Raw genomic sequence first — 23,243 nt, forward strand, 5'->3', positions numbered from 1 at the left:
TGATTTTTAATACTGGAAAATAAGAATGAGAACACATTTGAAAGTTGAAGGTTTCTGGACTATTGTTGCAAATGGCTTTGAAGAGCCAGACAACGATGGTGATCTTACAACAGCAGAGATGAAAAATCTTGAGGCTACATATCGTTAAGATGCAAAAGCCTTGAGCAAAATCCAAATGAGAGTCTCAAGAATATATTTTGCAAAAATTGCTACTTGTGAGACTGCAAAGGAAGCTTGGAATTTTCTGAAAACTGAGGTGTATGGTTACAAAAAGGTACGCACTATAAATCTTCAAACTCTTAGAAGAGAATTTCAAAATTTAAAGATGATAGAATCTGAAAAAATTGATGAATATTGCACAAGAGTCATGAATATAGTTAATGAAATGAGAAATCATAATGATACAATTCTGACGAACAAGTTGTGGAAAAGATTCTAATTAGTGTCACAGAAAAGTTTGAGTACATCGTTGTTATCACTGAGGAGACGAAAGATCTTTCTAAGCTTTCCATCAACGAACTAGTTGGATCATTTCGTGCACAGAAGAAGCGAAGATTTTTTCGTAAAGATCAACCCAAAGAGACGACTTTCCAGTCCAAAACAAATGAGAATTCTCAAAATTTCTCAAAAATCATTGAAGAAGAATTACAAGCCAAAAAAGAGCAGGATCATGATGGTTCTTCCAAGAAGGTTGAAGAAAAAGGTGAGAAAAACTCTAGTCTTTTTTGTAAAGTTTGCAAAATGACTAATCACAATGCAAAAAAATGTTGGCACGAAGGCAAGCCCCAATGTAACTTTTGTAAAAAGTTTGGCTATGTTGAAAAGGATTGTTGCACAAGAAACGGGAGCAATCAAATTTTGTGAAAAAACAGGAGGAAGAAAAGGAAGAAAACCTTTTCTTTTCTTCTAAATCTGATGCTTCAACAAAAAGCAATGAATGGTATGTTGATAGTGGTTGTAGTAATCACATGACTGGAGATAAAAAGACTTTTCTCTCAATTAATAATAGCATCACTACTAAAGTGAAGATGCGGAATGAAACCTTAGTTGATGCGATAGGTAAAGGTACTATTTCGATCAACATGAAAGGAAGCGGTAAGCAAATTCATGATGTTCTTTATGTTCCTGACTTAGAAGAAAATTTGCTTAGTGTTGGTCAACTCATGGAAAATGGTTATTCTCTTGTATTTAGAGATAATAAAATTGAGCCAAATCAAGTCATTGTTGAAGTAAAAATGATAAAAAGAAACTTCCCTTAGCAATTTCATTACAATGCATTAAAAAATGAAATTGTAGATGATTCATGACTTTGACACAAAAAAAATTGTCACTTGATTTTTCATGGTTTAAAGCTTCTCAAGCAAAAGGACATGGTGCAAGGCCTTCCTGAGATACATACTGAGGTGGATACATGTGAAAGTTGTATAATGGGAAAGCAACACATGAAGTCTTTTTCCAAAAGGGGGTGTCTTGGAGAGCAAGTGTACTTTTGGAACTAATTCATATCGACATTTGTGGACCAATGAAGACTCCATCTCTTGGAAGTGAAAGGTATTTTCTAATCTGTATTGATGATTTCTCAAGAATGACTTGGATTTATTTCTTGAAAGAAAAGTTAGAAGCATTTGCTACATTCAATAAATTTAAAGCCCTTGTTGAGAAGCAAAAATGTTGCAACATAAAAACCATTCGCAGTGATCGAGGAGGTGAGTACACAATAATATTACAAAAATGAAGGCATTCAGAAGCAACTTACATCAAGGTATACTCCTCAAGAAAATGGTGTATCTGAAAGAAGAAATATAACAATTGTTGAAATGGCCAGAACGATGATGAATGAGAAAGGGTTGCCAAAATATTTTTGGGCAGAAGCAATGCATACAACAGTTCACATCCTTAACAGGTGTCCAACAAAGACACTAAAGGACAAGACACCACTTGAAGCTTTGAGTGAAATTAAACCTTCTATAAATCATTTTAAATTTTTGGGTGTATTTGTTATGCTCATGTACTGCCGAGAAAACAAAAAAAATTAGATGAAAAAAAGTCAAAAATGTGTCTTTCTTGGTTATAGTGATGTGACAAAAGGATATAGGCTTCTCGATGTCAAAACTAACAAACTTGTTGTTAATAGAGATGTCATTTTTGATGAAAAAACAACATGGAATTGGGAGGATAAAAAGATTGAGAATACTGCCATCATATCTTCAAATCAAGAAGAGGATGAGAAAGATGAAGATGTCTCTCAAGGGGGAGAAATCCCAGATTCCGATAATGAAGAACCGCCTCCAAGAGGAACAAAAATGTTGAGTGACATTTATCAAAGATTTAATTTTGTTGGTGTTGAGCCAGAAAATTATGAAGAAGCAATAAAACATGATGCTTGGAAGAAAGCCATGGAAGAAGAAATTCGAATGATTGAAAAAATATTACTAGGGAGCTTGTGGCTATTCGTAGAGAAAGAGAAGTTGTAAGTCTAAAATGGATTTACAAAATCAAACTCAATCAGGAAGGAGATATTCAATAGCACAAAGCAAGGTTGGTTGCTAGAGGCTTCACGCAAATACTAGGTAGTGATTTTTATGAAACTTTCTCTCCGGTTGCTCGTATTGAGACAATTAGAATTGTAATTGTTGTTGCTGCACAAAAAAATTAAAGATGTTTCAACTTGATGTTAAATCAGCATTTCTGAATGGAATACTTGATGAAGAGATTTATGTTGAGCAACCTCAATGATTTTTTGTTCAAGGGGGTGAAGAAAAGGTGTACAGGTTAAAAGAAACTATGGCTGAAGCAAGCTCCAAGAGCCTGGTACAATGAAATTGCTACATGCTTTCTGAAAAATAATTTTCAGAGAAGTAAAAGTGAAGCCACTTTGTATATGAAGAAAGAACATGACAACATTATCATTGTTTGTCTCTATGTGGATGATTTGCTCTTTACAGGAAATGATGTAAAGATGATGCAATTTTAAAACAAAATATGATGCTAGCTTATGAAATGAGTGATCTTGGGCTGCTAAATTATTTCTTGGGCATCGAAGTTTCTCAAGTGAAAGAAGGAATTTCATTTCTCCAAAGAAGTATACTAAAAGTATTCTTCAAAAATTCAAAATGATGTATTGTAGGTCTGTGGCCATACCGTTAGCAGCAAATGAGAAGTTTAGAAAAGATGATGGAGAAAATAAAGTAAATAGCTCACTTTATTGGAGTTTTATTGGAAGTCTGCTATATCTTACTTCAGCAAGGCCAGATATTATGTTTGCTGCTAGTTTATTATCAAGATTCATGCAAGAACCAAGCCAAGTGTATTTTGGAGCTGCAAAGCATGTTCTACGCTACTTGTGAAGGAGCAATGGATTATGGGATAATGTACAAATTTGGTGGAGATTTGAACTTAATTGGTTATTCTGATAATGATTGGGCTGGAAGTATAGATGACATGAAGAGTACTTCTGGTTATGCTTTCTTATTTGGATCAAGCATTTGTTCTTGGTTATCAAAAAAACAAAGTGTTGTTGCTCCATCCACTGCCGAAACAGAATATGTTTCAGCATCCAAGGCTACTTCTCAAGCTATTTGGCTTAGGCGAATATTTGAAGACATTGGTGGGAAAAAAAAAGGGGGGACTGTTCTGTATTGTGATAACAAATCAGCAATTGAAATTGCCAAGAATCCAGTCAGCCATGAAAGATCAAAGCATATTTTCATCAAGTATCATTTTATCCGAGAAGCACAAGAGAAAGACGAAATTCAGTTGTATTATTGTCAGACAGGAGAACAACTTGCTGACATCTTCACCAAAGCACTTCCTAGAGAAAAATTTTGCTATCTTCGAGAACGTATTGGAGTTATCAAGCAAATGCATTAAGGGCGAGTGTTGAAATTAATGCATCAATGTTTAGTCTTTCGAAACTGTCTCTTAGTTTTTCGAGGAATCTCTTTAGAATTTCGTAGTACATATATCTAGTAAATTATGATACACGTATTTAATTATTTGTGCAAGACTTTTTATTTTCTATTTTGAGTAGTATAAACAGTGATGTGGTTGATTGTAATTATCTCAAGTGGCCTTAAATAACCTATAATAAACTTGAGCATTCTTTAAAGATATTATTTTTCCTTTCATATTTCTTACAGGAGAGACTAGTCAGCTGTGGACAATCAACAATTCTCAAGGATAAAAGGGAATTCAACTGTTGCAAATTTGGAAAGGAGGTTAAATTAACACAGTTTTCTATGCTCAAAGATTTCAGAGACATGCATGACAGTAGCATTTCATTTGGCAGAGAAGCCAACTCGTCACAGTAGCTGATTCTCAGTTCTTCCAGGGTCGTTAGGCCTTCCAAGCTTAGGATTGACGTAATTTTTGGACATCTAGATATCCACAGCATTGCAAGAGACTGAAGAGTTTGTAAATCATCAGGTAATGTGCTGAGATTTGTGCACTCTTTGATATCCAACACACGAAGAAAGGGACCAAAACCCCTCCCACGTGGAACATCATGCACCAAATTAGGACATTTATATATAGCCAGATATACCAGATTCTTAATATTGTTTAGAAGATTGTCCGGAAGGCAAGCAAGCTCCAGCAAGCCATCAGTATGTAGAAATGTAAGACCTGATGAGTTATCTCTACTGCATATATTTTCCAATGGCTGGTAACTGCTAACATTTGAAATCCTCAATTCCTCCAAGCCGGGAAAAGAACATGGAGTGGTAGTTAATTACGAACAGTTGTGTATCTCTATTTCCTCCAAGTGAGGGAACAACTTCTCTGTTGTCACCTCTTCTGGTTCAGTCCACTCAACTAAGTTGGGCATGTTGCAGAAAACAAGTCTTTTTAGTGATCTGAACGATACGATATTTGTATTATCACCTTGATAGGTTCTTGATCTGAGAAAGTTGTTGTGCGGAATTTGATATAATACGAGAAAATATAAATGCGAAAAACAAGACAACAGATTTACGTGGTTCACCAATAAATTGGCTACGTCCACGGGAAGAGGGGGAGCAGTTTTATTATGGAGAGGCAATAACAGAATTACAGAATAGGGTTTGCCATAGCGTCTATATATAGTGCTAAACTACGCCCTAACAGGCTTGGGCCCAACATACAGAATTAACAGATAATTAAGGGCCCAATTCAAGGCATTCAACAAATCTCCACCTTGACTTGAATTCTCCAAATAGATTCTTCAGACGCACTATGATAGTGCCAGGCCTCCCCCTCTTCCTCAGAATTGCCCCGCAGGGCAATTAACAACTTCTGATGTTGAGCAAGTCCAAACAGTGTTGAAACTTGCTCCGTGGAACCGGCTTTGTGAACATATCAGCAGGATTATCAGCAGTTCCTACTTTCTTCACCTTGATTCTCTTCTCACTTCTCAGAAAATGATACCTCACGTCAATATGCTTGGTTCTCTCATGATGGACTTGATCCTTGGCTAGACAAATTGCGCTCAAATTGTCACAATACACCGTAGCCTGATCATGATGCAGACCAAGATCACTAACCAGCCCTTTCAGCCAAATCCCTTCTTTTGCAGCCTCTGTCAAGGCCATGTACTCCGCTTCCGTAGTAGACAAAGTCACTGTAGGTCGCAAAGTTGCCTTCCAACTGACGACAGATCCTCCAAGGGTAAACACATAGCCAGTCATCGATCTTCTTGTGTCAACATTTCCAGCATAGTCAGAATCAGAATAGCCAGTAACCAAGCACTGAGTATCACCTCCATAAATGAGACCAACGTCAGATGTACCTCTAAGGTACCGAAAAATTCTCTTCACAGCCTGCCAATGTTCTTTCCCTGGTTGTCCCATGAATATGCTCACTACACTGACTGCATGTGCTAAATCTGGCCTTGTACAGACCATAGCATACATCAAACTTCCTACGGCACTGGCATAAGGGACTCGTGACATATACTCCTTCTCTTCTTCTGACTGTGGAGCGAACATGGCAGTGAGATGGATATTGGCAGCACTGGGGGTATCAATAGGCTTAGATGAAGACATGCCAAACCTCACCAAGACCTTCTGAATGTAGCTTCTCTGTGACAAGAAAAGTTTCCTTCTCTCTCTGTCTCTAATGTTCTCCATCCCTAGAATCTTCCGAGCGGATCCCAGATCCTTCATCTCAAACTCAGCACTAAGTAAACCTTTCAGCTTCTGAATGTCATACTTCTTCGTAGCTATCAACATATCATCTACATAAAGCACCAGATAGATGAATGAATCATCCTTGAGCCTATTGTAGTAGACACAACAACCATATGAGCTCCGAGTATAGCCCAACTTCACCATATAGCTGTCAAACCTTTTGTACCACTGCCTTGGAGACTGCTTAAGTCTATATAAGGACTTCTTCAACTTGCAGACGTGATTTTCCTTCCCTGGAACTTGGAAACCATCCGGCTGAGTCATGTATATCTCTTCCTCCAACTCTCCATGTAGAAACGCTGTCTTCACATCAAGTTGTTCAAGCTCCAGATTCTGATGTGTAACTATCACTAGTAACACTCGGATGGAAGTATGTCTGACCACTGGTGAGAAGATCTCATTGTAGTCCACTCCCTCTCTTTGGTTGAAACCTCTGGCAACAACCCTGGCTTTATACTTGACTCCTTCTGCTGGTGATATCCCTTCCTTCTTCTTGAAAACCCATTTGCAAGTAATAATCTTTCTCCCCGAAGGCTGTATGACCAAATCCCATGTCTGATTCTTGTGTAGGGACTCCATCTCATCTCCCATAGCAGCAAACCATTTTTCAGAATCAGGACTTAAAATGGCTTCTTTGTAAGTAGACGGCTCAGATGTATCTACCTCTTCAGCAACCTGCAGTGCATAACCCACCATGTCCTCAAAGCCATACCTCGTAGGTGGCCAAACTCCAACCCTCCTTGGCCGATCTTGAGCTATACTCTGATGGATATCTGATGGCATAGATTCTGGAATATCAGTTTCTATCTGTGGCTCTTGATCCTCCTCTTCAGGTTCTTTCAAATCGCTCTCGTTCTGAATGACTTGAAACTCCACCTGTTTATCAAGACTCCAAGTTTCTGACATAGTTGTAGGCTTCACAATGGTTCTAAGCAGAGAACTTTCATCAAAGACAACGTCCCTGCTCATAATAACCCTCTTTTCTGCTGGAGACCAGATTCTGAAACCTTTCACTCCATCTCCGTAGCCCACAAATACTCCTTTTTTAGCTCTTGGTTCTAACTTACCTTCACTGACGTGATAGTAAGCCGTACAACCAAAAGCTTTCAGATTTGAATAATCAGCAGCTTTTCCTGACCACGTATCCATAGGTGTCTTGCACTGTATACCTGTATGTGGTCCGCGGTTAACCAAGTAGCAAGCTGTACTAACCGCTTCTGCCCAGAATCTTCTATCTAGCCTAGCATTAGAGAGCATGCACCTTGCTCTCTCCAGAAGTGTTTGATTCATCCGCTCAGCTACACCATTGTGCTGTGGTGTATTACTGACTGTACGATGTCGAGCAATCCCTTCACCCTTACAGAATTGATCAAATTCAGACCAGCAGAATTCCAGCCCATTATCAGTTTGCAACCTCTTGATCTTCTTCCCTGTTTGATTTTCCATCAAAATTTTCCACTCCTTGAACTTCTGGAAAGCTTCACTTTTATGCTTCATCATGTACACCCAAGTCATCCTTGAGTAGTCATCAATAATGGACACAAAAAATCTGCAGCCTCCCAAAGACTCAACACGGCATGGACCCCAACAATCAGAATAGATATAATCAAGTGTGCCTTTTGTTCTGTGAATGGCCTTTGGAAACTTGTTGCGATGTAGTTTTCCAAAGACACAATGTTCACAAAACTCTAGGCTCTTAACCTTATGACCAGCAAGAAGATCCTCCTTTGACAGAATTTGCATCCCTCTTTCACCCATATGACCAAGTCTCATGTGCCATAACTTAGTCATATCCTCCTGGTGAACTTCTGACGATGCAACATGGGATGAACCTGTAACCGTGTAACCTTGTAGAAAATACAAAGTACCACGCATGACACCTTTCAGAATTAGATTTGAACCCTTTCAGACCCGCAAGACTCCATCTTTTCCCGACCAGCTGAATCCCTTGCTGTCCAAAAGACTGAGAGATATCAGATTTTTCGTCATCAATGGAACGTGCCTGACCTCGTTTAATGTGCAGAAGCTACCGTCATGTGTCCTTATCTTGATCGAGCCTGTCCCAACCACCTTGCAGACAGAACTATTGGCCATTGAGATGCTGCCTCCGTCTATCTGCTCATAAGTCGTGAACCACTCTCTCCTAGGACAAATGTGATAGGATGCCCCAGAATCGAGAACCCACACATCTGAATGATGAGTGTGCTCATCCGCAACTAGGGCAATGTCTTCTTCAGAATTGGTGCCTTCTTCAGCAACAGCAGCAGACACTGATTGTTTTTCCGATTGCTTCTTCTTCTTCGGACAATCAAATTTCCAATGTCCCTTCTCCTTGCAGTAATTACAAACATCATTCGGCTTTGCACCCTTCGACATCGGCTTATTTTTCTTTCCGCCGTTTTTTCTTCCCTTTCCGCTACTGGTGAACAGACCGGAAGGCTGTATGTCCGTACTTGTGCCGTTAGCCTTATGCCGTAATTCCCTGCTATGAAGGGCCGATCTGACTTCTTCCAGTGACACAGTATCTTTCCCAACAATGAACGATTGAACAAAATTCTCAAACGACATTGGGATAGATACTAACAGAATCAGGGCAGCATCTTCATCCTCGATCTTCACATCGATATTACGTAATTCTAATAACAAAGTATTCAATTGCTCTAAATGTTCCCTGAGTTGTGTACCTTCAGCCATTCGTAAACCGAATAGACGTTGTTTCAGAAGCAGCTTGTTGGTTAGAGATTTTGTCATGTACAAACTCTCCAGCTTCAACCACAGACCAGCAACAGTCTCTTCATCCGAGACCTCCGTGATGATGTCATCCGCGAGACACAGCATGATCGTCGAGTGTGCCTTTTCCTCCAGAATCGCCATCTCAGGAGTAACGACGGCGTTCTTGTCTTTCGACAACGGCGCCCAGAAGCCTTGCTGTTTCAACAAAGCCCACATCTTGATCTGCCATAAACTGAAACTGTTCCTCCCTGTGAATTTGTCGATTTTCACGTTCAAAGCAGACATCTCGAATTCTCCAAGAACACCGATTAACCGAGAGGCTCTGATACCAATTTGTTGTGCGGAATTTGATATAATACGAGAAAATATAAATGCGAAAAACAAGACAACAGATTTACGTGGTTCACCAATAAATTGGCTACGTCCACGGGAAGAGGGGGAGCAGTTTTATTATGGAGAGGCAAGAACAGAATTACAGAATAGGGTTTGCCATAGCGTCTATATATAGTGCTAAACTACGCCCTAACAGGCTTGGGCCCAACATACAGAATTGACAGATAATTAAGGGCCCAATTCAAGGCATTCAACAAAAGTCTCTATCATAAAAGGAATGACTTATGTTTTTCAAATTATCCAGTCTACTGAGGTCTAGATATTTGAGATGCGGTAGGTGCCCAATCATTGGTAGTTCTTCACACTTTCTACAACCTTTTAATTTGATCTTCACCAGATTGTCTAGTCCCAGTAAATGCTCCTCGATAGTACTGACCATCTTCGTCATAATCCATGTGGGTAACTTGTCATCCATTAAGTTCTGTACTGTCAAGCTTTTCAAATTCGGATGAGGTTCAAGGCCTCCCAAGACAGAATCATCATTGACCGTGCCTTGCCTCCCACTGCTCCATTGAAATATTAACTTATAAATATTTTCCTTTCTACACAGATCTGCTGGTTATTTACTTTCTCAAGATTTCTTATTTCAAGTTCCCCTCCAAGTTCCTTCAAAAATCCAATCTCACCAATTTGTTGACCATCATCATAACCAACATTGAATAATTGCAATGTTTGCAGACAAGTTAATTGTCCCATATTGAATGGCATTAGACAAGTTGCATCGAATGAATAATAGTGTAGGTGTCTCAAGTTTTTCAACTTGCTCAACTGACTCGGAATACGCTCAAGAAAGTCACATCCATTTAATATTAAAGTCTGTAGATTAAAAAGCATGCAAAGTGAATCTGCTAAAGCTTGAATTTTGGTGCCTGATATATCAAGATATCGTAAATGTATTAGCTTGTTGATTGATGACGGTACCTCAGCAACGTCAACACCATGGAAACTTAATACACGCAAATACTAAAAGTTTGATAACATGCTCCCAGAAACATTCTCTGCTAAAAACAAGGTGCGTAACGATCTTGCTTTTTCCTTGACAACTGAAGGCATTGATTCCCTTAAGGACTTCATTGAAAGATACCGAACATGTGGATGCCCATCTTCTGTACTGCACCCTACATTAAATCCTTCATATCTCGAAATTGATTGAGCAAGAGCATGAACAAGGCTGTGCATCTTACAATCGGTAATGTTACCATAGTCATCTCTTTTCACATCCTGCAATAGGGAATTTTGCAACAAAATGTTGAAAAACTCATTTCCCAAGCTTTCCATTTTCAAAATGATCTCCTTGACTCAGTTGGAGAAATCCTTCAGCCATCCATAATTGTACCACTTGATCCTTTTCAATGTCATGATCCAGACTGAAAATTGAACAATAGGCGAAACACTTCTTGACAGATTTTTATGGCAAATGATCAAAACTCAGCTTCAGCACTTGCAAGACTGCATTTTCATCCCCGTTTAAGTTCCAGAGGCCATTTCTCAAAACTGCTGACCACTCACTGGTTTCTTTCGTGAGATGCAACATTCCTTCAAGCAAGTTAGATGATAAAGGCAAACCACTACACTTGTGCACAATTTGCTTACCAATTGTTACCAATTCCATGGGCACATCACCTTCTGGAAATGCTCTTTCTTTGAACACAGACCAACAGTCATCTGCTGATAATTTCTCCAAAAAATGAAGATGATGTGTTGCTACTGTGGATGCCACTCGTTCACTTCGATTGGTCACAATAATGGCATTTCCCTTTGTTGCATTAATGCCAACTAAGGACCTTTTAAAATCATCCCACTCCTCAAGCTTTTCATTCCAAACATCATCGAGAAGGAGCAAGTGTTTTGTACCACCTAGTTCCTTGTGAAGGATTTGAAGTAAAGCGGTCCTACTTTGCACATCAATACTTCTCTGTGTTAATGATTCTAAAACCAGTCTAATAATTTTGTTCGCATCAAAAATCTCAGATACACAGACCCATATTCTCTCATCAAAATATCTAACTATTTGTTCATCGTTGTATATCAACCGAGCCAATGTAGTTTTACCTAGCCCACCCATGCCCTACTATAGGGAAAACTGAAACTACTTGGTTGGTCTGACAAATTAGGGATTCAACCATTCTTGAAACATCATCCTCCCTTCCAACAATATTGGAATCACCATTGAAACAGTCAGTCTCCTTATGGTTGATATGATCAATTCCATTCCCAACTCCCCTTGGGATAGCAAAGTCATTGGCTTCCTCATTAATCATTTTCAGGTTCACAATGATCTCCTTGATTTTGGCCCTCATTTTACAAGAAAGTGGATTGGTAGTGATAAAAGAAAACATACCTTCCACTCACTTTTCTTTAGTGTTGTGTAATTGAGCTCATCCAACAAATTGTCAGCATCATAAGCTAAGTCTTCAAGTTTCTTCAGCCAAAGCTTTAGTGCTTGGTCCTTTCTTTGTTGCCTCTCAGCATCACGTAACACTGCTCTAGCCATAGCTAAACATCTCCTGAGCTTTTTCAGTTCTTTCTTGGAACCCCACAAATGGCTAGTACCACTTGTTGCAAGCAAAAGCAACTTTTGAAGTAAAACCTCTACTGAAGCACTTAGCAGGACTTCTGCCATTTTTTCAGATAGTGTTATTTGCAGCAGAGCAACCAAAAATTGTCTTGTGGAAGAACATGCAGTATCAACAAAGACTTAAAAGAGTCTTTAGTCAACACATAGAGCCGCCAGATGATCCGGGCCTCATTTTCCTAATAGCCACCCACTATCATATTTTATTCTCTTATTAAAAAACATATTCCCTCCGTCCAACAATAGTTGTCCGCTATACTAAAAATGATTGTGTAACAATATTTGTCTAATTTTAAAAATTAAGAGATATAATTTACCATTTGTGTTTACTTAGAAAATCAATAGATAATATCTATATATATATGTATATTTATTTATGTGCATGCCAAATCAATAGAAAGTTCCACATATATACTTGGATGGATGACATGTAGCACAAGAGGATGTTTTTAAAATATTTAATCAAGTAGAACAGTATTTTTAAATAACTTCATCAAGTAGAGAAGTGTTTTAAAGAGTATCAATAGTTGATTTAATTCATAGTTATATATAAATTATTAAGATAAAAAGAGATGTGAACATGATTAATTTCCACGCGAACTATGTTAATAAGATTGATGAACCTATCATTTGTTGTCAAAGTCCACACAACAAATTGACTAATCATGCTTCTAAACATCTCCATGACCATCATCTGTAAGAAAAAACAAACTCCATCTGCTAAGATAACAATGAAAGCCATAAACATACTTTTCTTCTTCTCATCTATATGGATTCTGTCCACTGCTCTCGATACCATACCTCTAAATCAACCTCTAACAGATGGAAGTACCATTATTTCATCTGGTGCCAAGTTTAAGTTAGAATTTTTCTCACCTGGGACATCAGGGAAAAGGTACTTAGGAATATTATTCAATAAAGTTGGGGGGTTAAGGGGGAGGATGTCAAAACCTTACCCATAAAAAAAAAGTACATAGACCTGCTCACAAAGAGCTACAAGACAGCCAAAAACATTACTGCTAATAAAATGAAAGTGAACAAAGCCAAACCAATATGATATTCAATAAGCCCACTTTTTTGAGAGAAAAAACCTGAATTTGTTGAGGAAGATCGGCTGTAGAGGAAAACCTATAGTCAAACTGAGAATCGCAGCCGAAGTTTGCTAAAGTGGACTTACACTAGATCAAAAACAAATAACAATAACAAATATAATAATTTTATAAAATATTTATGAAAAAAAAGCTAATGAGATGATGAGAAAATACCTATTATTTGAAGATATGTCAATACTAACATACCAACAAATACAAAGAAGGGGAAATTAGCCATCATGAAGCAATAAGAATAAAATGAAATTAGACTGAATGATGAAAATGAGCAGATGATGGCTTCTTATATAGGGATAAAAATGGCTAATATTAATTGAGGGATTAATTGTATTTTTCATTTTGACTTATTAGTCAACTATTGACTAGATTATTTTCTACATATAATAATGATTTCATTAACTGAAAATGTGTTTGATTATGGGAATTCAAAAATGAGTCGTGATTACATTAATTCATTAAGGAAAAGTTAGTTGGACATAAATTTATCAATTAAAAATTGATATTAAAGAAAAAAAAAGTAACATATTTGCAGTTAATCTCACACAGTGGTATGGGTTGCTAATAGAGAAACTCCACTCAATGATACATCAAGCGCGCTAAATTTAACCAGACAAGGGATTCTTACTCTTGTGAATGGTTCTGGCAGAGTCATTTGGTCATCCAATTCCACTAGACATATGGAAAATCCAATAGCACAACTTCTTGATTCAGGCAATCTTGTTGTTAGAAATGATTCAACTGAGAATTATCTGTGGCAGAGTTTTGACTATCCCACTGACACCTCTCTACCTGGAATGATTCTTGGGATTGATCTGAAGACTGGTTTTCGTGGTTTCCTCAGGTCGTGGAAGAGCAGAAATAACCCCTCCGAGGGTGAGTTTAGTTGGGTAATTGATCTTCGTGGTTTCCCACAACCATTTGTCATGAACGGTTCCATTGAACGCTATAGGTCTGGACCGTGGAATGGTCGAGGCTTTTCTAATTCGCCATCTCAGCTACCAAGTCCTGATTATAATTATACATATGTATCTGATCCAGAGAAAGTTTCCTTTATGTATCAGTTAACGGACAGGTCTATCCTTGCAAGAGTAGTGATGCAAGTAAGTGGGGTTCTACAACTCTCAATATGGAATAATCAAACTCAGAATTGGGATGAGTATGTTAGTGTACCAGCTGATAACTGTGACATTTATGGCCAGTGTCAGGCATATGGTTTGTGCAACAGTGGCAACTCTCCAATCTGCAGATGTCCGGATAAATTTGAACCGAAGGATCCAAGAGAATGGGAAAGGGGAAATTGGTCAAAAGGTTGTGCTAGAAAGACATCATTGAATTGCCAAAAGGAAGTAAAATTCTTGAAATATCCAGGCATCAAGATTCCAGACACTCGTTTTGCTTGGTACCGTCGAGGAGTGACTCTAAATGCATGCGAGGAATTGTGCTTGAGAAACTGCTCATGTATGGCTTATGCAAATCCAGACATAACAGGGACAAATGAAGGCTGCTTGCTTTGGTTTAATGAGCTGATGGACATCAGAGAGTTTGGTGCTAGTGGGCAAGATATCTATGTAAAGTTGGACGCTTCCGAGTTAGGTACAAATCTGTTTCTTCACCTTTTCATGTAAGGTAGTTAAGAATGCTACATTAGATTTTGAGCATTATTCTAGCCCAAATTAAATGTCATGGAATGAGCAAGTTGAGGTTTCTCTACATTAAACAAAACGAAACAAAACAGGTTTCCTTCTTATGAAACTTGATGAGTTTATTTAATTTGATCCTCAGGTAACTCCAGTACAGAAAAAGTAAAGATATTGAGTATCAGCTTGCCCGTGGCAGCATTAGGTCTGCTCTTAGCTCTATGCTTAATCTTGTACGTATGGCGCAAGAAGAAGGATCAGAATCAGCAACATTTTAGCAAAGGTAAACTACAGGTTTTTGCTCCTTTTGAATTAGTGGTACCTTTTTTCTGGAGTCACATTTGGTAAATATCAGAATTTTTCTCTTCACATCTAATTATGTCCTTATTTTAACAGGAAGAGGAACAAAAAGCTCTGAAACGTTCTCCACTAACGAAAGCAAAGATGAAGAGCTAGATTTACCGTTGTTTGATTTTGAAACTATATCTCATGCTACCAATAACTTTTCGCTGAGCAACAAGCTTGGAGAGGGTGGTTTTGGACCTGTTTACAAGGTAACAATGTGAACAGAAACTTTTTCTGTATCATCCAAACAAACTAATAAGATCAGAAGCCATGGAAACTGAGCAATGTAATGGCGACTTTCAAGAAGAGATACAGATATTTTGGTGGAATACTCAACTGATTCCATTTTCCGAATATCCAAAGCATATATACATAGCATGAAAAAAATATCCAACCTATATTAAGTGACTTCAAATTGATAGCTAAGCAACATCTAAGGTAGGCATCTAACTACCTAATATTTAACAAACTAACTACTGCTTAGAATAATTATAATTACAAATATATATATCTCAATACCTCTATCTGTAATTGTAATTACAAATATATATTCTAATATCCCCCTTAGGTTGGAGGTGAGGTTCTCAAGCCACTTGGTGAGTACAGCAGAATGTTTGCCAAGTGACAGTCAACCTTAATGTATTCTGTCAATTCACGGGATACAGGATTTCTTGCTATATGTATGGCATACTGACTGTCACAGAAGATTGAAGCAGGCTGAGGAAAAGATCCATCTAACTCTCTGAACAACCTGCACAACCAAGTAATTTCTCCAACCAGTTTTTTGAGGGATTAGTGTTCAGATTCTGCTGATGATATGGAAATTGTTTCTTGCTTCAAGGATTTCCATATTATAGGTCTGTTTCCTAGAAATAAAAGGTAACCACTGATTGATCTCCTAGAGTCGGGACATGTGGCCCTATCTGAATCACAGTAACCAATTATGGTGCAGTCAGGATCATTTGAAAGAAAATGCCAAGTGTAGCATATGTCTTGAGATACCTGAGCAAATGAAAGCTGCTTGTGGGTGGGGTTCCCTTGGATTTTGCATGAACTGGCTTTGATATTGGACATTATAGGCAATTTCAAGCTTAGTGTTTGTCAAGAAATTTAACTTCCCTATTAACTTTCTACAAAAGGAAAGATATGATATTGCTGGACATTCCTTATCTTTTCGTTTTACGGTAGAGATCAAGAGAAGTGAAGATGCCAAAACTAAGACAATCATACTCCTTCAAGTCACCACCGAACTTCCTTTGTGAGATAAAGACTCCATCCATTCAGTATAGAACTTCCAAACCCAAAATATAGTGTAACCTGCCATGTCGGTAATCCTTAAGCTACGCAATATCTCCTGAGTCAGTTCCTGTGATGATAACATCATCTACATACACAGAAATATACATTGCGGAAAAGTGTTTTATGTAGAACAAGGAGTAATTTTACAGAGAGTGAGTGTACCCTCTGTCCTCTGGAACATAATGCATTAGCTAGTTTGCAATACCACGGCCTACTTGCTTGTATGAGACCATAGAGTAACTTGTTTAGCTTCCATGTAGACTTCTACATGTAAATAAATACCCATGGAGAAATCCATTATTTTCATCAAATAGAGAAATAAGGCTCTGATAGTAGTCATCTGAACAACTAGTGAGAAATTTTTTGTAATTAATCCTTCTTGTTGAGTATAACCTTTGACAACCAGCCTGTCATTAAACCTCTCAATACACCCATCTGCCTCATGTCTCATTTTATATACCCATTTACAGCCTACAGCCTCCTTTCCACTGGCAGGGAGACAACTTTCATTGCTGCTTGTCAAGCAAGGAGCAACGCTGCCTCTTCATAGAAAGTTGGCTCATTGTTAGTGTAAACAGTTTGAACCAAAAGCAGACTATCAGGAGCCAGATGATTTAGCTGTTAGTAAAGTAAGATTTCTCTAGAAACTCTTAAATTGTAGATATTTTGTAGTAGATAAGTATTTTGATTTAAAAATGAGTGGTGTGTGCATAGTCTGGTGTGGAATATTTACTTATCGTATGCTTGTAATTCTCACATTTTATTTATATATTGACCTTATGTAATGGAACAGCTAGAGTGAAATATAGAACTCAAAGAAAAACTTCAACCTTTCCTATCTTCATTTCATCTTCCTTTTCTTCTTAATATGGCATCTGAGCCTATTTCCTAAGGGATTTGAATAAAAATTTCTTTGTTTCGATCATCTACTTGCTATGTTTTCTTGAATTTGATTGCTGGAAAAATTCATGGCTCCTGAAAATAAATCAACGATAAGTCCTCCAACTTTTACCGGAGAGAACTATCACATTGGGATCATCAAGATGAAAGCTTAGTTAAAGGCTCTCAACTTATGGGAGAACCTGTGTTCAGCCATCGAGAATCATCTGTGCCTTTAAAAAGAAAATACAAGTCTGCTCAGAAAAATTATCTGTCATTTTCCTATTTTAACTAAACAACAATGTCAAGCTCTAGTTTATTATTTGTCAGTCAAATATTCTGGAGAATCTCATTCAACTAAATTATCTTTGAAAACCTAGGGTGTACTCAAAGATGGACAAGAAATTGCTGTAAAGAGACTTTCAAGATATTCAGCCCAGGGAACGGATGAGTTCAAGAATGAGGTTATCTTCATTGCTAAACTCCAACATCGGAATCTTGTGAAGCTTCTTGGTTGTTGTTTACAAGCAGGAGAAAAAATGTTGGTTTATGAGTACATGCCTAACAATAGCTTGGATTGGTTCCTTTTTGGTTGGTTATCACTTCTCTCAACTCTTAACGCACTTGGATTTTCATTAATCATATCTCGAAATTGTTAAATCATCAGATATTTGAAATGATCCTATTATAAGCTCTGGATTTTTGCAGATACAGATAGGAGGTCACTGCTTGATTGGCCTAAGTGCTTCCATATTATTAATGGAATTGCTCGCGGACTTCTCTATCTACACCAAGACTCTAGATTGAGGATAATACACAGAGATCTTAAGCCTAGCAATGTTTTGCTAGACACTGATATGAACCCGAAGATATCTGATTTTGGCATGGCAAGAAGTTTCGGAGGAAATGAGACTGGAGCCATGACAAAAAGAGTTGTTGGGACATAGTAATAATCTTTAAACCAATGAACTATTTGCAGTATATTAAAAATCTACTTATTTTGTTTATCTGACTTATCCTACAGTGGCTACATGTCTCCGGAGTATGCAGAAGAAGGAAAATTTTCAGTGAAATCAGATGTATTTAGCTTTGGAGTTCTAGTATTGGAGATTTTAAGCAGGAAGAGAAATAGAGGGTTCTTCCATCCAGACCATAACCATAATCTTCTAGGACATGTAGGTGCACTTCTAGTCTATCTTATATGTTAAGTAATATAAAACTTATAACATCTAACTGAATAATATCAAATATTCAGGTCTATATCCTCTTCAAAGAAAGCAGGGTTATGGAAGTAATAGATGAACAACTAAGGCAGTCATGCAATCAGTATGAAGTTGAAAGATCAGCCCATGTAGGTCTATTATGTGTGCAGCAATGTCCAGAAGATAGGCCGAGTATGGCGTCAGTTGTGCTCATGTTGGGTAGTGATGTTGCACTACCCTTGCCGAAAGAGCCCGGATTTTTCAATGGAAGAAGCCAATCCACAGCCACCGAAGCAGACACTTCATCTAGCAAGCATGGTGAAACTTCTATCAATGAATTAAGCATCACACAATTGGATGCAAGATAGGAGATAAATTTTAGGATACATTGCTTAATTGTTCCTGTCATATAGCTGAATAACTAGTAGTTGTTCAACATGATTAGTAGACACTTAATTTGATGCATTACTATGAGTAATCCTGAATTCTAGCTCCATTAACGACATAGGGAAGTTAAGTGTTTTGATGTCTTAAAATAAGAGCGATTTTATCAAATTATGCATCATAAAGGTAAAAGAGTATCTTCTAATATAAGAAACTTCTTATTGTGGAAATAACATCCAATAGCAATGTACTCCCGTGTTCCGCTTCACACAAATATTAAGAAAATTGGTCAAACAATAAAGATCTGTATATTTTCCTTTAAGCTTCTCTCATAAACTTGTCGGAAATATGAAATTTGTGCATCAAATTAGTTCTAGCTCTTGGCCTTCTAATATTAGTACCTAATCGAAAAAGAAAGTGTCATTTTTTTTGCTAAATGCCTCTCAAAGTGAGAGTATTTCAATTATATAGAGAGTATAAAGATTACACATCCCTAAAGATCTGTCATTCCAGTCCATAAAGATCAACTATTCTATAACTACAAATCTGCTATTCAATCCCCTTAAATATGTTTTACTATCGCTCCGAATCCTCTATTCTATCACAATATTTATTCCTTTGATTCTACAACAAATCTATATGATCATGCTAATATATATCACTATCTAATTACAATAATATATACAATCATTTAGATGTCCATCATGCTAACACCCCCCCCCCCCCCCCCCCCTCAAATTGATGTTGGTCGATCAAGAAGCATCAATTTGCCTACTAGAAACTCATGGATTTTGTAAACGCATCAGCTATTTGAAGAGCACTGGACACATGTCAAAGAGCAATGACTCATATATCTACAACTTCTCGTATATAATGACAATCTACTTCAATGTGTTTGGTCCTCTTATAAAAAACTGGATTAGTAGCAAACTGAATAGCACTAATTGTATTATCAACATGGAGAGGAGTGGGATGAGATTGAGTAAATCCAATATCAGTAAGTAATCCACGAAGCCGTACAACCTCAGAGCAAGTAGTAGTAGACATGGATCGATATTCATCCTCCGTTGAAGATTTTGACATATGATCTTGCTTTTTACCCTTCCAAGATATCAATGACTCTCCAAGAAACATGTACCAACCAGTAACTGAACGTCGAGTATCAGGACATCCCTCCTAGAAAAAATCACTAAAAGCATTAAGACGAATAAAAGAACCACTTGGAAAGAAAAATCCGCGAGTAGATGTCCCAAGAAGATAGCGAATGATGTGATGAACAACCACCAAGTGGAGATAAGGGGGAGCTTGCATAAATTGACTAACTTGTTGAACGGCAAAAGAGATATCAGGCCGAGTAATATTAAGGTAATTTAGACTCCCAGCTAATTGTCGAAACATAGTTGGATCAAGAAGAATATCGCCTTCCTCACTACGATACTTCACATCCAATTTCAAATGAGTATCTACAGAGGAAGAATCTTGAAGACCAACCAAAGAATTCAAATCCTGAGCATATTTGTATAAAATGTTGTCGCCTAGTGGACAATGAAGAGGGTTGATAACCATGAGGTTGAATTCAAATATAAGCAAAAGCAAAAGCACTTTAATTTCTTTGCATCTATCTATGCCTTAGTAGATAGAGTTATCCGCTACCTATATAATTCAGTGATTCCTTCCCATTTGCATAAACTTGATGGAAAATTTATATGATACTTATTTCGACGTGAGGGTCATAGGTACTTGGAAAATAGTTGAGGTGCGTGTACACTTGCCCAAACACCACCATTATAGAAAACCTCGCTTCCATGTTCTTTGTTTCTAGAACAACAATTGGGCCTCATGTATTGGTCACATGCGTTGCATGTGTATCCCATGTTAATTTTTACAGATCCATTTGAATGATTAAAATATTATGAAAACATTACAAATAAATCTTTAAAAGTGACAAGAAACACCAAATTAGGGGTGTATTTTAATGCTTAAAATTAATTACTTTTAAGCAACCAACAATAATTTTTTAACTTTCATAAGTACTTAGAAAATTTCCAATAAAGTCACAAAAAATTAACTTAAGTGCAAATAAAAATACAAATTCACAACAATCTTAAATTCATAAAAAATTAAATTAAAGAAGTATAATAGAGAAAAAACACAAAAAAATAAATAGGGAAGAAAAAATACAACAGACACATCCCCTTCTTAAGATTTTATTTATATCAATATATACGGAAAAAGAAATACAGAATCATTATACAATATTTTGTGTTCTTGCCAACCCTCTTCCAAAATCAATCAAAATTCAAGAGTCTTCTTCAACGAGTCAAATTAAAACATGAATCAAATGGAATAGTGATATAAGTGTTCACAACTTTAACTATAGAATGAAATGGGTAACCTTGGATGGGGGTCTCATGAAATAAAAAATATGAATTTATAGAGATAAAGATGGAGGCATACCAAAAAAATATCTTAAATTTTAAAATTAAATGCTTTGAGGCAATAAATATGAAATACGCCACTAACGACCTTAAATTATGTAGATCAAGTCCAAATCATCTTCGTTTGAGAAATATGTCATTCACGACCCTCAAATTATGTAGATCAAGTCTAAATCATCCTAGTTTGAGAAATATGTCACTAACAACCCTCAAATTATGTATATTAAGTCCAAACTATCCTAAGTAAAAAATACGCCACAAACGACCCTCAAATTATGGATAAACATCTTATGAAAGAAGAATCAAGGGATCAACATAATTGTACCCGCAACCTTAATGAATAAAATTATGTTTTTTTCATATTTATTTTAAATAAAAGAATATGAAAGTATGAGAGTTATGAATATCAATAGAAGAAATTGAATAAGTAACTAAATATTATTTATGAGTTATAAAGGTAAATATTTAAAGCAAATAAAGGATAAAAATAACAAATAAATAAAGGAGACAAAATATTACTCCCTCAATTTAAAAAAGAATGATCTAGTTTGACTTGACACGGAGTTTAAGAAAAGGAAAAAGTTTTTTTAATTGTGTGGTTCTATATTTAAGTTATGTCAAATGTATCAAAATAAACTTTAATCTTGTGGCCTTAAACATGCCACGTGAAAAGTTGAAGTAAAAGTGTTACAAAAAAAAGAGAAGGAAAGGGGTCATTATTTTGAAACAAACTAAAAAGAAAATTGGGTCATTCTTTTTGAAAAGAGTAGTAGTAAAAATGATGTTCAACTGTTGTTAGTAAAGTCTTTTCATTTTTAGTTCTAGTGAGAAACTATATTTGTAACACCTCGGATTTTGAGAAAGGGTTAAAAAGGAAAACGAGTAAGGTCAAGAACCCAAGACAAACCATGGACCCTTCACGACACCCTAGACACGCGTATGGGGTCCATGACCCATTAAGGGCTTCATAAGTGACTATCCAGGATTTCCCTGACAAGTTCACCTATACGGAACCCTAGACGATTCGTCTAGGGGTTCACGACCCATCAACGGTATCATGAAGTCCATCCTAGCGCTGCCTGGGAGGGGTCCATTATACGGTGCCTTTGCTCGCCCATGGTTACTTTGACGGCCCGTCAAAGGGTTTGTACAAGTCATCCGGTCGTGAGATTGCACCCAAGGCCACTATGAAAGATCATGGACGCCTGGAAGGTTCGTGAAGTCGTCCGTGAAAGAGACTTATCAGACTTTGATTTTTTAGTTAACTTCAAATGATCATATCTTTTAGCACAAAATGAATTAGGTGGCTCATGATCTATCAAATTAAAGGTCTTTGAATTCTCTTTCCAGCGTCAAATGTTCCTGATACCGAGCCCGGAGTAATAAGTTATGCTCATTCTATTGAATCCATATCGGGTAGGAGAACATGACGACCCACTAGATGGGCCACTATTTAGACGACCCGTCAAGCCCCTGTGAAGGTTACTTCCCCAAGTTTAAGGTAGAGTAGTATTGGTCTTTTTCCCTATGCATTTGGTACTTAAACTACATTTTTGGTACCTAAACCACATCGTTTTACTTATTCTAAGCCTAAGTAATTAGTTTTAAACTACCTAAAACCCTTATTCTCCTAAAATCATCTGACTTAAAAAAAAGAAAGGGAAAGATGTGACAATTTCTCCCAAGAACAAGAAAAGGTCTTCTTCAAGTTCAGCCCCAAATTTCAAAGATTTGTCCATAGTTTTCGTCACCAGGAATGTGAGATTTTACTAGTGGGTTCCTTTAACCCATTAGGTCCCTAGAATTAAGTCAATTCTTCATTTCTCCATAAATTGTTCAGACCTAGGATCCTAAATCTTAGGGATCCATAGCAATTACGATGTTATAGTCTCTATAATGTTAATTACATGTTTCTTAGAGAATTAGTTTAATCCCGTGAATAGAACTCAAAAACCCCAACTTGTGTTGATTATCAGTATTTCATGAATTATACTTTCTAGGTAGATTAGTCAGACAGTGATGCTTCCAAATTCGAATGCCATACATTTTATTATATGTGTGTTTAATTCTACATAATTAAGAAAT

At 37.0% G+C, this 23,243-nt stretch overlaps 2 protein-coding genes across 3 annotated transcripts; one reads left to right on the forward strand and one right to left on the reverse strand.

Moving 5' to 3' along the window:
* Nucleotides 1-10,253: 10,253 nt before the first annotated feature.
* On the reverse strand, nucleotides 10,254-11,913 carry LOC138342035 (putative disease resistance protein RGA3). The gene is made up of 4 exons (XM_069294217.1): nucleotides 11,632-11,913; nucleotides 11,343-11,539; nucleotides 10,732-11,230; nucleotides 10,254-10,511 (listed from the first exon to the last, which is right to left on the reverse strand). Exons 1-4 carry the CDS (start codon nucleotides 11,911-11,913, stop codon nucleotides 10,254-10,256), a joined length of 1,236 nt encoding a protein of 411 aa, XP_069150318.1.
* A 587-nt stretch (nucleotides 11,914-12,500) lies between these two features.
* On the forward strand, nucleotides 12,501-18,891 carry LOC101245411 (G-type lectin S-receptor-like serine/threonine-protein kinase At4g27290). Of its 2 annotated transcripts, none has more exons than XM_069293291.1 (8): nucleotides 12,501-12,785; nucleotides 13,507-14,567; nucleotides 14,757-14,894; nucleotides 15,008-15,165; nucleotides 17,515-17,725; nucleotides 17,843-18,080; nucleotides 18,159-18,309; nucleotides 18,390-18,891. In XM_069293291.1, exons 2-8 carry the CDS (start codon nucleotides 13,652-13,654, stop codon nucleotides 18,702-18,704), a joined length of 2,127 nt encoding a protein of 708 aa, XP_069149392.1. In that variant the 5' UTR covers nucleotides 12,501-12,785; nucleotides 13,507-13,651; the 3' UTR covers nucleotides 18,705-18,891. The 2 variants fall into 2 exon arrangements, with proteins under 2 accessions (XP_069149392.1, XP_069149393.1); XM_069293292.1 differs by having other exon boundaries at nucleotides 12,531-12,793.
* The last annotated feature ends 4,352 nt before the right edge of the window (nucleotides 18,892-23,243 follow it).

Source organism: Solanum lycopersicum, chromosome 2 (genome assembly GCF_036512215.1).
Source record: "Solanum lycopersicum chromosome 2, SLM_r2.1".
Lineage (NCBI taxonomy): Eukaryota > Viridiplantae > Streptophyta > Magnoliopsida > Solanales > Solanaceae > Solanum > Solanum lycopersicum.

Excerpts from the sequence above, each read along its gene's own strand:
- LOC138342035 (XM_069294217.1), bottom strand. The coding sequence starts at position 11,913 with ATGGCAGAAGTCCTGCTAAGTGCTTCAGTAGAGGTTTTACTTCAAAAG. Across the intron at positions 11,540-11,631 it reads TAAAGAAAAGTGAGTGGAAG|GAAGCCAATGACTTTGCTAT; the intron begins GTATGTTTTCTT and ends ATGATTAATGAG. Across the intron at positions 11,231-11,342 it reads GTAGGGCATGGGTGGGCTAG|ACTGGTTTTAGAATCATTAA; the intron begins GTAAAACTACAT and ends CAAAATTATTAG.
- LOC101245411 (XM_069293291.1), top strand. The coding sequence starts at position 13,652 with ATGGAAAATCCAATAGCACAACTTCTTGATTCAGGCAATCTTGTTGTT. Across the intron at positions 14,568-14,756 it reads GTTGGACGCTTCCGAGTTAG|GTAACTCCAGTACAGAAAAA; the intron begins GTACAAATCTGT and ends TTTGATCCTCAG. Across the intron at positions 15,166-17,514 it reads GTTTTGGACCTGTTTACAAG|GGTGTACTCAAAGATGGACA; the intron begins GTAACAATGTGA and ends TTGAAAACCTAG.